A 15,099-nucleotide genomic window follows, 5' to 3' on the forward strand; every position below is an offset into this window, starting at 1 on the left:
TGTCTCGCCCACGGCTCTGGAGTCAGAGAAAATATTTGTGTTCTGGGCTGCCCCCTGCCGCCCCCTCAGGGACCTAGGCATCCCAGCCCTGGGGCTCTGTCTCTCCTCTCCCAAGCCAGGGAGAAAGATGTTGGGGAGAAGATGAGTGTCTTGGGCTGGCTAGTGCCTCCCCAGGCCCCCCTCCCCAGGGTCCCCTCCCCAGGGTATGTACCATGTAAACACACCAGGCCTGGGGATATTTATACAGTGGGCTGGGCTCTGTGCCAACGCCCACCGCAGCCCCTGCCCGCGGGCGCCCGCCTGCCACCGTGGCAGGCAGAGAGGCCCCAGGGAAGGGGGAAGGAGGGGTGGGCACACAAACGCACACCCCAAGCCACAGACAACACAAAACACCAGCAGGAGGGAAAACACCCAAACTCCAAGACACAAATACACCCACTCTTATGTGAATGTGCACAAACTCAGCTGAGACGCCCTGACCCCCCTAAAAACTCACACATGCTCCTAGAGAAGGAGACTGGGGGTGGGGGGCAGTGACAAGCCCTTGTTTCAGACCAGAAGGAGAGACAGGAAGGGTCCCTACCGCCCTCAGCTTCCTGCCCCTGTGGGGGCCGGACAGGAAGCCACGCCGGAACCCAGGCATGCCCCCCTTCACTTCCCTCCGGCCCCAGCCTCAGGGGAGGGACTTGGGTCTTTGGGGGGAGCAACCACCTTTGTAGCCCTCCCCTCCCCCATCCCCCACACACCCAGCCTCGAGCAGCTTTAGGCATGGGGCAGACGTGCCCTGACTTAGCCTGACCACCCAGCCGGGGGCCCCTAGCAGGCACGAGCCAGGCATGGGGCAGGGCCCCGGGTGCGAAATGGGGAAGGAGGAGGGGCTCTGGAGATGCCAGGGTGGCACACAAAGGGGTGGAGCTTCCCCCACCCACCACCTCTCCAGAAAGGGGAAGGTGCTTAGCTACACAGTTTCTCGGCTGTGCTAGGCAGGGCGGGCACCCCTGAAGTCCAGCCCCCTCCTCTTGCCAGCTCACTGGGCATCCCTGGCCCCAGAGCTCAAGCCTGGGGGCAGAGGGAGCGGCTAGGAGGAAGACAGAGGCGTTCCACTCGTATGTGTGTGTGTATGTACACAAAACGAGATAACATCTGAACCTTCATGTTATTTCAGTCTGTCCAGCTCTTTCTGTGGGGATCTCTTGACCAGTTGGACATCCATTCTGTAGTCTATGCTTGCAGGGGAATGTCAGGGAACAGAGCTGTGGGCGGGGGTGGGGGGGGGGGTCCTTAATATGTTAGTGTCTGCCTGTGCACCCTTCTGCCCAACCTCCACACTCAGCCCCTATCCCAACACATCCTGACACAGTTCCCCCACTGTGTTACCAGCACTGCTACCCACTCCCCCGACCAGAAGGAGGTGGAGCAAACTGCCAGATCTTGGTCCTGGACCTTGGGAGACCCTACCTCCCCCAGCGTGGCCCCTGGCTCATGCCCCCTGCAGCAGCCCTCAGCTGGGGGGATCCCTCAGCCCCCACACTGGGGAGGAAGCACTAGAAGGAGTCCTGGCTGGGGGTAGGGCACAGAGAGATGGGCAGAACATAGACTTCAGGGAAAGATGGATGAGAGGCAAAAGAGAAAGCTGGAGACTGATGACAAAGGAGAGAGCTATGGTGAGAGAGGTGGGTTAAGGATGGAGAGACAACTAGGCAGAGGGAGGCATGGAATAAGGAAGGCAGACAAGTGGAGACGTGCCCCCAGTTCCCCATCCCAAACAGCTACCCCCACCCCTGCCCTCAATAACATACACATCCCAGTTTCTCTTTCCACCTTTAATCGGCCCCCAGGGGGTTGGGGTCCGGGTGGCCTTTAAATACCACACACACACCCCAGGCCAGGTCCCTCTCCCCCTCCCATAAGGGGCCAGCTTGGGGAGGAGTGGGGGGAGGGGGCCGGGCCTGCCGGGGGGTCCCCGGGGATCAGGGCAAGGGTCTCAGCTGCACTTGCAGGAGCGGACAATCATGTTGGACAGCTGCTCCACCTTGGGCTTGCGCCCTACATAGTAAACGATGGGCAAAGGCTCCAGGGCCTGGGGCACACAGCAGGGGTTCACTGAGGCCCCAGGGTTGTGCTGGTTATAGAGGGCCAGAACCTGCAAGGAGGGAGATGACAAGACTGATGAACCATGGGGCCCAGGCAGCTTCCTCCACCCCCAGCCCTGCCCCTTAGGCTGGAGCTCACCTTACTGTACTGGTTGTCCAGGCTCCAAATGTAGGGACAGGGCCCCAGGCAGAAGTTGGCATGATAGCCTTTGGGCTCATGGATCCACTTCCAGCCCAAGTCCTTACGAAAATCAATGTAGAGCTGACGTACACAGCAGTTCTTCTCTGAGGAGCTAAAGGGAAGGGGAGAGTCCCAGATGCTCAGAGGGAAGGGGGCTGTGGTCAAGGAGTTACAGAGGGTGGGAGGGGAAATGGAGGGCCAGGGGAGAGTAGTTGGGCACTGCAGGGGCATCCAGCAGAGAATAGAGGAACTGGGGAGAGGTCAGAGGGTCAGGGGTTAGAGGATGGAAGCAGGGGTCCCAAGGGTTAGGGGAGATGGGAGAAGCTAGAAGTAGGTTCACAGTAGCCCTGGAGAGCTGGATCAGAGGGAACAAAGGTCAGTCATTCTCACCTGAAGCAGTAGTCAGTGTCCAGGGCCCTTCGGCGCCTGGAGCTCTGAAGGGTCTGTGCCCGCTCCAGAGGGGTGGCCATCAGCAGCAGGAAAGGACGGTTTTGGTTCTGAATAATTCCCATGTCCCCCCGGAGATTGCTCAAACCTGATCCAGGGAGGAGAGACCAAAGCCACAGGGGTGGGGTGGGGGGGCTAGATTCTGACCCCAGAGATGCTCCACTCCCCCCAGATGCCCAGATCAGGCACTCACCACTAATATCCATATGTAGCTGGGTATCTTTCTGGTCACAAGAGCAGTGGGCACTGAGGCGGAAGGTCTCAGTCTTTTCTGGGAGCCCCAAGAAGAGAGAGAGGTGAGGCAGGGGGGTGGGCAGGTGAAGGGATAGGTCTAGGGTCCCAGGGGACACCACCTGGAGAGAGCACGGGTTCCTAACCTGAGGCAACCAAATCCCCGACTGGGTAAGAAGGATTGTCAAGGGGGTACAGGGAATATCTGTAACTACATTCTCCTATTGAAATGAACTAATCCAATTTGATTTCTATGTTTGCATGCATGATAATCCCTGTCCTTTATTTCCTTTCATGGATGGGAATGTTCACTGAAAGGGGAGGGCTCATGAAGCCCCCCTCTTCTTTCTCCCCAGAGCATCCACCTCCCTCTGCCTTTCCCAACCTCACCTTTGCTACTCAACCACTGGTATACCACACTGGTAACATCAAAGGACAGCCACTCCATGGTCTGGCTGGGCCGGACCCGCTGGCTGGTCAGGTAGCGCCAGGAACCATTGCCAAATTTCTTTGGGGGAGGATGAAGGGCAGTGAGGGGGCAGCCCTGGAGATGGCCTTCCCCACAGGCACTGCCATCCCCACAGGCCCCAGCAGCCTGGGCTCACCTGATAAAGTTCTACGTGCTGCTCTACCGTTGACTTGGTCTTCAGCATCCGGAGCTCAGCTCGAGACAGCAGAGCTGCATTAGGTACAGCTTCCTGGAGCTCTGAGGTGTTGAAGTGGAAGTAAACACTGTGGGGGATCTTCTCAGCATCTGGGGGGCAGACAGGGAGACAGCAATCAGGGGAAGCCAGCCTCCCACTGCCGTAGCCAAGGCATCTCTGGGTCGGGGCCTGCCTGCCTCATCAGAGAGCTGGAAGGGAAGCCTAAGGAAAGATGGTGGAGGCTGGAGTCGAGGGGCCTCAACACACTGGGAGCTGGAAAAGATGTCTTGGGATTCGAGGTCCCTTCCCTCCCTCTCTGCTTCCTGATAGGGTGCCCCCCCCCCAGGCTCTCCAAACAACTCTTTTTGTGGCTGAGCCAATTCAGAAACCACAGAGCCAGTCCCTGGGTGGCCTGAGCCAGGGAGACCAAGGGACCAGAATGTAGGAGGAGAGAGTCGAGGACTAGGGGCCCAATAGGAACATAGATTTAGAGGTAGTTGATGACACGTTAGAGATTATCTAGTCAACTCGTTTTACAATGGAGGAAACTGAGGAGGTCACGAAAATAAGTGACTTGCCCAATGGAACATGGGTAGATAGAAAGTGGGAAAAGCTGGGCTGCTTCTGACTCCAAATGCAGGGTTACTGTGCTTGGGCAGGGGGTGGTGGGGAGAGCAAAGAGAAGAACCTGGTTGGCAAAGGGAGCGAGAGGGAAAAGGATGGAGAGGGGGAGAAAAATTACAGAGGAACAAGGATGCAGGAGAAGAGACAAAAAGGTCAGACAATTCAGGAGCTGGAAAGCATTATCCGGCCTTGCCACCCCTCTGAAGAATTGGGATTCGAACTCAAGTCTTCCGACTCCAAGCTCAGGGTTCTTGGAACGGAGACGGAGAAAGAGGCCAGGTTGCAGAGAAGGGGACCGGGACCGGGAGCGGGGAGCCCGCCCCCCATCCCCACCGCAGCCCTCGAGCAAAAGTCCCCGGGCCCAGGAGAGAAAGTGGGAAGCCTTCCCCAGGGCCAGGGGACAAGGTTAGCCCCAGGCCCGGGTCCCCGAGTGCAGGCCGGCATCTGGGAGGGCAGGGCCAAAAGCAGGCGACTCGGGCTGGAACCTGTCTCAGCTCGCCCTCCTGCCCCAGGCTCCAGCGGCCGATTCCGTGCCCCGGGGCCACTGGCAAGAGGGAGGGACAGGGGCTGGACTCCGGGGTTTCCCGGCCGGCAGAGGGACGCCCCGCCCACGGCGTGTGGCCGCCCTCGTGGGTCTGGCCGGGGCTCCCCCGTTCGCCCGAGCGTGTCTGTCTCTTGCTGCCCGGTGCCCCCCTCTTCTCCTGCGAGCTGCCCTCTCGGCCCTTCCTAAGGTGCTCGGGCCCTCCCCCGAGCCCGGCGGTGCCCGCTTCCCCCCGAGGACTCACCCGGATTCTGGGGCAGCATGAGGACCCGGGTGACCTCCTTGGCGTAGTAGTCGGTCTCGGCCTCGGGCCCCGGCTCGGCCACGCGGTCCCGGGTGCTGTTGTAGAGGGCGAGCACGGCGTCGGGCAGCGGGCCGGGAGGCACGTCGCCCTGGGCTGGCGGGCTGTCCAGCCGCAACTTGGACAGGATCTGCCCTCGGATGGCCTCGATGCGCCGCCTCTTCACCAGCTCCATGTCCAAGGTCTTGCAGGTGGACATGGCCACAGCCGGGCGCGGCGGGGCCAGCAGGAGAGCCAGCAGCGGCACCAGGGCAGCTGCCGCCGCCGCCCGCAGGCCCGAGGGCGGCATGGAGGAAGAGGCGCACGCTGCGACGACGCTGGCCTTGGGGCCGGCGGCGGGGAAAGGGAAAGTGCCTAAGCCCGAGAGGGCTCGGGATCCCCGATGGGAAAATCTACGACTCTTCGGGGAGGTCTGCTAGAAGGGGAGGGTGCCTGAGACTGAAGGAGATGCGACCACTGGAGCGAGGAGGGGTGAGAACTTGGCAGGAGGGCGCCCTGGGGGGCCAGGCGGCCCTAACAGCCTAGAGGGTGAAAGGGCCGGGGGTCTACGCGGGCTTTCCTCGGTTCGGGGAGGGGGGCGAGGCAGGAGGCGGAGGCTTCCTCGGGGCTGCGGGGTGCGAGGAACGAGAGGTCCCGCGGGGTGGGCGGGAGCAGGCGGCTGGGTCCGGACTGTCCAGGGCGCGGTGGCCCTGGCTCCCGGGGGCAGGCAGGGCGCGCTCCGGCTCGGCCGGTGAGAAAGTCTCAACTTCTGGGCAACAAGTCCCGTCCCTCCTCCTCCTCCTCCTCCCCCCTCCTCCCCTCCTCCCGGCGGCGGCGGCTCCTGCGGCTGCTCTGGAGACAGCGGCTCCTGGGCCCCCGGCTCCTCCTCGTCCTTCCTCCTTCCTCCCGCTGGGGCCGGCGACCCGGGCCCCGCTAGAGCCGGGGGGGTCCCGGCCGGCCCCGGGGGCCCTGCATGGGCCGGGGCGGGGCTGGGCTGCGAGGCGGTGGTGGTGGTTCGGGACGAGACGGGGCGGGGGGCGACCCCGGGAACGCAGCTTCGACTCGGAGGTGGCGGAGGGCAGGGGCAGGGGGCGGGCGGCGGCTCCGGCGGGGCAGCCGGGTTCGGGCTTCGGAGCTTTTTGAAGCGGCTGCGGCCCCACCCAGGAAGCGCGCGCGGGGGCCGGGGAAGAAAGGCGGGGGGAAGGAGGGGAAGGAGGGAGGGAGGGAAGCGCGGCTCCCCCCCCATCACCAGCCGCCCGGAGGCCGGGGGATGGCGCCCCGCCTCCGGGACCCCGACATCCTCACTCCCCCCACGCCGGCAATGGGGGGGCGGGGTGGGAATAACGGGCTGGCCTAAGGGCTCCCCCCTCCCGGGCGTCTGCCCAGGCCCTGGCCGCAATGGGGAGGGGCCGCCCAGCGCCGGGAGAGCTCACCCCGGGCTCTCCCAGCTCCAGGGCAGCGGGCGTACGGACTGTAGTCCTCCCTGGGCTCGGGATGAGACGTTCCCCCCTCCCCAAGCGCGGTGGGTGCTGCCCTTTACTGGCCCGGGTTCGGCTCTCCCCACCCCACTCCCAGTCAGACCCTGCGACCGGCTCAGCCTCCGATCCAGGGCCACTTATGGGAAGGGGTCAGGAGGAAGAGCTGGGGGGAGGGGTGTAAATGACGGGAGTGGGATGGCAGGCTTCACGGGAGGCACAGACAAATAGGCCAGGACAGATAAGGTATTGAAGGCCTTGGGGGTCTCATCCACTGCGGCCACTGGAAGGACTCTGAGGGCAGGGAGCGAGTCTCCTCTCAGCACGAGGTTCAGCCTAGAGTACAGCGCTTCACTGGGGAAGGCGCTGCTGAAAAACTAAAGAAAGCACCGGAGTGGGAGGGGAGAAAAAGGAGGAGGAAATAGCAGAGATGGGGGTAGGGGGGCCCGCAGAAAAGACAGCTCGGCCCCCGAGGGGAATGGCCCCAGGAGGGGAGGAAAAGGGAAGGAGCCAGGGGGAGGGGTCACAAAGGGAAGAGAATCAATGGGGCCCAGAGGCATGTAAACTGGAGGCCTACAAGGAAGACCAGGGCCTAAGGAAGATGTCCTGGGCAATGGCTGGGGCCCTGGGCCCCTGGAGACAGATTCCTTTTCCTTTAGGTACCTCGGGGTCCCCATTTTCCAGAATGAAATGAACCAGGTGGTATCTAGGGTCTCTAAGCCTTTTAACTCAGACATTCTGGGGTTCAGTCACTCAAGCAGGGGTACCTGGGCTCAGTTTCCCCCTCTGAAGACCCAAGGAGTGGGATTCCAGGGTCTCATGGTAGGGGAGGGATAGAGATGAGACTGTACTCTGCAGGAATCTTGTATATACCAATTCATGTATTTCATTCCATGACATGGCCCCCACTGGCACGGAGGCCCCAGGAGAGCAGGGCCATGCTGCTTTTTCTTGATAGCCCCCAAGGCTTCCTTAGGGCAGTGCCTGGCACATAATAAAAGCTCAGTAAGAGTTTGTTGATTGACTGCTGAGGGCAGGAGCCTGGGGACAGAGAGGAAAGGGGAGGGGAGGAAGTGAGATGGGGAATTGGGTGTGGGGTATAAGGGGCTGGGAGCTGGCCGAGGTGCTCAGCACTCAACCCCATAGCGGGAAAAGTTTCTCAGGATGAGGGCCAGCTCCAGGTGCACAGTGCCCCCGGCTGCTGTGTGGAGCCGGTATCGGTCAGCCCCGCTGTAGACTACATCACTGTGTAGCAGTTGAGGCCCACCGCCAACAAAGGCCCGTGCCAGCTGCTCTCGCCAGCCACCCAAGGGGCGCCATGTCACACAGTCGAGGCTGTGGGCCCCAGGGCTGCTGGGGATATGGGAGAAGCCATAGCCAGACAACTGGCAGCGCCCAAAGACATCCTGAGACCATACTTGCAGGTGCAGCCGAGGCCAGCCTGGGGAGAAGAGTTGAGGCCTGCATCAGCCGGATGTTCTGGCTTTCTGCAAGCCGAGTCTGCTCTCCTCCCCAAGTCTTGGGCTCCTGGCTTTCCACCACGCTTTTGCTCAGGCTACTGTAGCCACCCCATGGGTCTGCCCCAGTCCCCAAGGGCCTTCTTCCACCCTAAGCTGCTCCCACCAACCAGAGATCTCACACTCGGACCAGGAGGACCCAGAAATGACAAATGTGTCAGGCCTAATAAACAACATAGACTGTCTCTGGGTCTATTTTGTCTTTTTCTTAAGCCCTCCCAGTGTTTGGGGGCCCAGGTGGGATTCCCCAACCTCAGCTGGACAGAGCCTCACCTCCCCTAGCCAAATTTCTTGGAGCTGTCCCTTCCCTGCTCACTTACTCGAAAGCCTGGGGCCCCTGACCTTACCCTGTAGGCCTTTGGTAGCAAAATGCAGGTCAATTGGGTGAGACCAGTAGGCCATGGTGCCCAGCTGAGGAGTATCCACTTGCGTCTGGCCCTCCCGAACACCTGAGAGCAGTTTCCATGCTCCTCCTGCCAATCAGGGAAGGAAAGGGGCACTGAGGGGAGGAAAGGGACTAGAAGGAAGGGGTTCTGGTATGTTGGGGGAGGTGCCACCATGGCACTGGAAAGAGCCCTGGGTTAAAGTCCTGGTCCCATCAGATCTTCCAGCCACCTAGGAGGTGGGCAGGGACTCAGCTACAGAGACACAGCTTGGGGGTGAGTCCTGAAGAATCAAGAGGAGGACCTCAGGACTTCCCCCTTCTATGCCACACTCTCTCCAGCTATGTAGACAAGGAAGGTCAAGGAGGGTCAAGTTCCCTACTGAGGAGGGGAGGGTACAAAGGACTCCCCAGGGATCTGAGCAGATAAGGCTGGGTATTACATGTGCACAGACAGATAAAAAGGTGGATAGACGGATGGATGACAGATAGACAGATACATACATGGATGGGATGGATGGATGGATGGATGACAGACAGATAGATGATAAGACAGATGGATGGATGATAGGTAGATAGATAGATGGATGGATGACAGATGGAGGATATCTATAAATAGATGTGGGTGGATGGATATCTATATCATCTTCTACTGTAAAATGAGCTTTTTGGCTGAGATTTCTAGGTCTCTTCTGCCTCTACAATCCCAGATCAAGTCTAGCTAAAAAGAGGCCAGTGAAGGTCAGTGGGTTCCTTGTAGGATGAAGACCTTCACCAGGCACCCCCCCCCCAGGCTAAGGGCTCTCACAGTCCCAGAAGAAAGGAGGAGAGGAATGGCATCTGGGCCTCTTTGGAGTTGAAGGATCTCCCAGCCACCCGGTAGGTGGGCAAGGACTCAGCTATGGAGACACAGCATGGGGACAAGTCCTGAAGAATCAGGAGGAGGATCTCAGGACTTCCCCCTTCTATGCCACACTCTCTCCAGCTGTGTAGACAAGGAAGGTGAAGGAGGGTCAAGTTCCCTACTGAGGTGGGGAGAGTACAGAGGGCTCCCCAGGGATCTGAGCAGATGAGGCTGGGTTGTCCACACACACTTACCAGTATGGACACCCCACTTGCAGAAGAGGCTGCTCTCAGAAAAACCCGTTGCCCCAATAATCTGCCCAATCACGTGGACCTCAGCCATGGCCCCACGGAGAGAAGAAATGTCAGAAGAGCCCAGGAAGGAAGCCCCCGGAGTTCAGCAGTCACCAAACGGCTGCCTGACCTTGGACATGTCTCTGGGTCTTTGTTTCCCTCTCTGGTCCTCAGTTTTGTCATCTGTAAAATGAATACATCATGATTTCAGCTCGGTGGCTTGGCGGGTACAGCACCCAGCCCAAAGTCTTTAAGACCTGAGTCGAAATTCAGCCTCTGACTCTTACTAGCTGGGTGACCCTGGGCAAGTCACAGTTCGCCTCAGTTTCCTCAGCTTTAAAATGGGGATTATAATAGCACAGACCTTCCAGGGTTGCTGTGAGGGTCAATTAGATAATAACGTATAAAGAACTTTGCACTATTATCTTCAAACTCGATAACTCCTCCCATCTCCGTAGTCCCTCCCCCTCAGCGCCTCTAGCCCCGCCCCGAGGTGGAGTCCCCGCCCCCGACTTCCAAGTAGACATGCGCAGTATCCCCAGAGCGAAGCAAAATGCTTGACTCCAGCCCCCGCACAGGCGCCGTTTCTCTGGCAGGCACAACAGTACAGGGATTCGTCCTCGCGTCTCTCGGCGCCCGGCCCCCACCTCCCCTGCCCCTAATTTACCCAAGAAACCTGAAGACTTCGGGACCCTCGGCAGACTCGACGGCTTGCGGGGCCTGCTCCGGCCGTTGCTCTGGCAACAGAAGCTCGCCGTCTTCCCTCCGCAGCATTCGTGCACGCCCTTGCCTCGCTGATTGGTGGTCGGAGAGGAAATGGGGCGGGACCAGTATGTATCTCCCGCCTTCCCCTCGCGCACGCCGCGCACGCCGCTGATAGGGCCTTGGATAGAGTGGGCTGGGGCGATAATGACAGATCTCCCTTTCCCTTCGTGTGTGCCCGCCCAGCAGACTGCTGATTGGTCCTTGCGGAAGGTGATGGGGCAGGACTAACGTCTTCTCCTTTCCAAAATCCCTTGCGCCCACCCCATTGTTGGGCGCTGATTGGTCCATGGCTCAGGAGGTGGGGAGGGACTAAGTCTAACATTCTCTAGTTCGTGGAACAGTTCAGCCGCGGGTGGGTGGGTGTGGAATATAGTACCCGGATGCCATATTGAGTGTGGCATGTGGGCGTTAGCGGGCGGCCATGTTGAGTGTGTAGCTCGCTTTTAAAAATTCCACCTTCTTATTCCAAATAAACAAGAAGAAAACCCGAGCCTGCCACTCTCAGTAAAACCACTTTCTACCCACATAGCACCTGTCAGTCCTACGGGAAACCGCATTCTTCCCAGCATAGCCATCCCCCTGCCGCAGCCCCAGAAATCCAATCCCTTTCGGGCTAAATGATTTTATCATTATCACACCTACTATGTGCCTCTTGTAATACTAAGTGCTTGGGACTACGAGGTCAAAAATAAAGCAATCCGTGAAACAACATTGGCTGGAGAATACAATGATCAGTCGCAAGTTGGAAAAAAATATCAATCAGCATGCATTTATTAAGTGTCTACTGTGTTCCAGGCAGTGAGAAAGGCTCTAGTGTTAAAAGGACAAAAATCAAGTATGAAACCAGGATCACAGATTTCTAATAGGTCGCTGGCCTTCAAGGATGTTACGTTCTGCTGGGGATTACATGTACACAGACAGATGATATAGGTGGATGGATGGATGGTAGATAGACAGACGGATGGATGGATGGATGGATGGATGATATCTATAGATAGATGTGGATGGATAGATGGATATCTATAGATAAATATGGATGAATGGATGGATGGATAAATATAGATATATGGAGGAGTAATATCTATAGATAGTGGATTGAGGAGTAGATTAGATAGATATAGATGGATAGGTATAGGTATATAGTGGGTGAGAAAGATAAATGTGGGTGAATGGATAGATAGATAGATGTGAATGGATGGATAGAGATAGATCAGAGATATGGATGTGGATGGATAGATAGATTAGACAGATATAAATAGAGAGGTGATATCGATAGAAAGATAGATATGTAGGTATGGGTGAATAAATTAGAGATGGATGGGTGGATGGAAGGATGGATGGATGGATGGTATTTATAAATAGATGTAGATGATAGATTAGATAGATAAATATGGATGGATAAATATAGGCATATAGAGGGTGAGATAGATGAATGGATGGAGATAGGTCATAGATATAGATGTGGATGGATTGAGTAGATAGACGATAGATAAAGATATGTAGGTGTGGATGGATAAATAAACTGGAAATTGATAGATAGCTATGAGGTGAGCTATGTCACCTCTGTCTGAAGCAGCTTGTTTCAGCCTACACCTATTGTTTTCCTACAATATCTTCATCCTTTTAATGCTAGAATAGCCTCTGGGCATTTAATTGAAAGGGAGTTGCCTGAGGTTATCTAAGGTCACACCCTGTAGGGACTTTTTAAAACAAGGTCATGATGCTTGGCCTGGAGAATAAGAGGCCCAAGAATCCAGCAAACAAGGAAGGAAGAGATGACACCGGTCAGAGGCAGAAGGGCTGGCCGATGGGGGAAGAATAACCCAAGAAGCCTGATGAGCTTCCTGAGGAGGTGATTCAGCGACTTTGCCGGCCAACAGGTGGGGATCATTTGACCCTGAATCAGCCGGCTCTAGAATGGGACGAAGGGGATTTGCTTCTCCCTTTCCCTCACGTGACACAAGAGAAGGGTGGCGGAATGGAGATTTCACACTTGCTGCTGTACAATTCTCATTCCATACCTTTCACTTTTCAATCTAGATTATGCAAAGTCCTTTCGTCTGTACATGAGTTGAATAATCCCTTGAAGATGATGCTGCTGTGACGAAGAGACTAAGAGCCTATGGATGTGGGTGCATTAGGATAGAAACACTCACAGTTTCTGGCTAGACAGACACCCCTGGAGGAATGCTGGAAGATGGACACTGGAGGGATGCAGGGACCAGGCAAGGCTCTCTCATCCCTCTACGTGCCCAATGCGTGAAAAGAATCCAGCTGAGCCGAGCAGCCGGGGATGGAGCTTGCTCTGTTCCACAGCACGCACACACACTTCCACCACTGATGGCGGCCCACCCATGCACAATTACTCGAGTTCTTAGTTCAGGGTTTCAGGTGCCACCTGGTGGCTGGCTCAGATATAACACCCTTAAAGCTACCTCTGAGTAGTATAGCTAGTTGCCCCGATGGTAGTAGGTACATGCCCTTTACACATAAAAAGGAAATTATATATGGGATGGCTCTCTGGGAAGAGGGAAGGAGATAAATACTGGGGGAAATTTTGATGATGTAAAAAAACACAAAAAATTTTTTAAACTTTTAAGAGGGAAGGGCCCTGGGTTGTGCAGGAATCAGGCAGGCAGAGGTGAGGGAGGGATGCCTCAAGAAGATGGAAAGGCACCTCCCGGGAGGGCGAATGAGCCAATTTGGCTAGAAAGTAGAATGAAAAAGAGTAAGGGGAAGTCAGTGTGGAAAGGCAGACTGGAGACAGTTTGTGAATGCCAGGCTGGGAGAGAAGGCACAGGGGCTGTTCTGTAACAGGGGGATTAGAGGTGTTGATCTGGGGTAAAACGAAGGGAAGGAATAGGCATTTATAGAGCACCTACTGTGTGCCAAGCATTTTAGAAATCATGTCTCATTTGACCTTCACAATAACCCTGTGAGGTGGGGGCTGTTATCACCCCCATTCTATAATTACAGAAACTGAGGCAGGTGGAGGTTAAGGCACTTGCTCAGGATCACACAGCCAGCAAGCATCTGAGCCCAGATCTGAACTCAGGTCCTCTTGCCTCTAGGCTCAGCCCTCTGTCCACTGAGCTGCTGCAGCTCGAGGCCCAGAGTAATAAATGGAGTCGCAGAAAGGCAGAGTAAGTCAAGGCTTGCTGTCAGGACAAGCTTCCTAATAATTAGAATTATCCAAAAGCAAAATGAGCTGTCTTGAGAGGCGGTGGATTCCACCTCAGACACTGGATGGATGACTGATGGTCCCAGATGTTATAATGAAAGATGGCGGCAAGATTGGGCTGCCCGGAGAAGGTCATCAGCACTGTACATCAGTGTCATGGCAGCATGCTTGCCCAGGCTCTGGATAACGGACGAGGCTCTCACGCCTTCCCAGTCACCAGTGGAGTGAAGCTGGGCTGTGTGCTTACTCCCATGCTTTTTATCATGATGTTTTCAGCCACGTTATCAGATGCCTTCAACAAAGATGAACATGGCATCAAAGTCAGCTACTGCACGGATGGGAAATTATTTAACTTGAGAAGGCTACAAGCCAAAACTAAAGTGGAGGGAGAGTTGGCGCATGAGTTTTTTGTTCACAATTCAGCACTCAATGAAGCCTTTGATGTGGAGACAGAACAAAGTATGGATCGATTCCCTGCCGCTTGGGCTAATTTTGGCCCAACAGTTAACACCAAAAAAAAAAAAAAAAAAAAAAAAAAAACCACAGGTGCTCCACCAGCCAGCACCACCCCATCCATACATGGAACCACCAGTTACAGCAAATGGAGAGATTTCAAATGCTGCGGATACTCTCCAGGAACGTACACATGGGTAATGAAGCTGATACACACATTGCCGGAGCTAGCTCAGTGCTTGGGAAGCTCTGAAGGAAAGTGTGGGAGAGAAGAGCTGTTAGACCGACTACCAAACTGAAGGTCTACAGAGCCGTGGTGCTGACCTCACTGTTATATGTCTATAAAACCCGGACAGTCTAAGCTAGCACTTCTGTTTGAGTAGTCTTAGGAAGATTCTGAAGATTGCCTGGCAAGATAAAGTACTAGACGCTGAGGTCTTTACTCCAGCCGAACTTCCAAGCATTCAGACTGTACCACAGAGAGTGCGATTTCAACGGGCTGGCCATGTTGTTCAAATGCCAACAAAAACTAGTTTACAGAGCAGTCACACAGGGCAGGCGCTCGCATGGAGGTCAGAAGTGACACAAGGACACTCTCAAGGTCTGTCTGAAGAACTTTGGAATCAATTGTGAGGCATGGGAGACGCTGTCACAGAACCGCCCAGCATGGCGTGCCTGCTTCAAAGGACAACAGCCATGTTATCACAGGAGGACAGCTAGGTGGCGCCACAATACATAGAGCACAAGGCCTGAGTTCAAATGTGACCTCACATACTTACTAGCTGTGTGACCCTGGGAAAGTCACTTCACCATGTTTGTCTCAATTTCCTCATCTGTCAAATGAGCTGGAGAAGGAAATGGCCATTCTTCTAGTGTCTCTGCCCAGAAAACCCCAAATAGGGTCATAGAGAGTCAGCTACAACATAATGGGTTTTCCTTTCTAGTATGGGTTCGGTCCACTGATTTCTGATGTTCCACTCTAAATTCTCTATTCTAAGTTTGTATTTTAACTGAAGGACAGGAATGTTCTGGTAAATATTTAACAACTGGCTCTTGGAAAATATACAACGGGTCACACTTTTAAGTTTAACGGCATCTCCTCCATCACTGTCTTAAGTCTAGACAATCAACCAAACAATAAAAACACC

The 15,099-nt window shown here is 55.8% G+C and overlaps 2 protein-coding genes across 2 annotated transcripts; both read right to left on the minus strand.

Annotated features, from left to right (window-relative positions):
- Positions 1-1,808: 1,808 nt before the first annotated feature.
- Positions 1,809-5,808, minus strand: TGFB1 (transforming growth factor beta 1). The gene is made up of 7 exons (XM_036745397.1): positions 5,006-5,808; positions 3,558-3,706; positions 3,343-3,460; positions 2,915-2,992; positions 2,665-2,809; positions 2,233-2,386; positions 1,809-2,143 (listed from the first exon to the last, which is right to left on the minus strand). The coding sequence occupies exons 1-7, from the start codon at positions 5,349-5,351 to the stop codon at positions 1,985-1,987; spliced, it is 1,149 nt and encodes a 382-aa protein (XP_036601292.1). The 5' UTR covers positions 5,352-5,808; the 3' UTR covers positions 1,809-1,984.
- A 1,576-nt stretch (positions 5,809-7,384) lies between these two features.
- On the minus strand, positions 7,385-10,309 carry B9D2 (B9 domain containing 2). Its single transcript, XM_036746223.1, has 4 exons — positions 10,220-10,309; positions 9,514-9,735; positions 8,381-8,506; positions 7,385-7,957 (listed from the first exon to the last, which is right to left on the minus strand). The coding sequence occupies exons 2-4, from the start codon at positions 9,599-9,601 to the stop codon at positions 7,644-7,646; spliced, it is 528 nt and encodes a 175-aa protein (XP_036602118.1). The 5' UTR covers positions 9,602-9,735; positions 10,220-10,309; the 3' UTR covers positions 7,385-7,643.
- Between the last annotated feature and the right edge of the window lie 4,790 nt (positions 10,310-15,099).

This window comes from Trichosurus vulpecula, chromosome 2 (assembly GCF_011100635.1).
Source record: "Trichosurus vulpecula isolate mTriVul1 chromosome 2, mTriVul1.pri, whole genome shotgun sequence".
NCBI classification, from domain to species: Eukaryota; Metazoa; Chordata; class Mammalia; order Diprotodontia; family Phalangeridae; genus Trichosurus; species Trichosurus vulpecula.

Coding starts and splice junctions, on each gene's coding strand:
- TGFB1 (XM_036745397.1), bottom strand. CDS start 5,351: ATGCCGCCCTCGGGCCTGCGGGCGGCGGCGGCAGCTGCCCTGGTGCCG. Junction 2,810..2,914: donor GCTACATATGGATATTAGTG/GTGAGTGCCTGA, acceptor TCCCTGGATCAG/GTTTGAGCAATCTCCGGGGG. Junction 2,387..2,664: donor GACACTGACTACTGCTTCAG/GTGAGAATGACT, acceptor CCTTCCCTTTAG/CTCCTCAGAGAAGAACTGCT.
- B9D2 (XM_036746223.1), bottom strand. CDS start 9,601: ATGGCTGAGGTCCACGTGATTGGGCAGATTATTGGGGCAACGGGTTTT. Junction 8,507..9,513: donor CAAGTGGGGTGTCCATACTG/GTAAGTGTGTGT, acceptor CCTGATTGGCAG/GAGGAGCATGGAAACTGCTC. Junction 7,958..8,380: donor TGCTACCAAAGGCCTACAGG/GTAAGGTCAGGG, acceptor TCTTCTCCCCAG/GCTGGCCTCGGCTGCACCTG.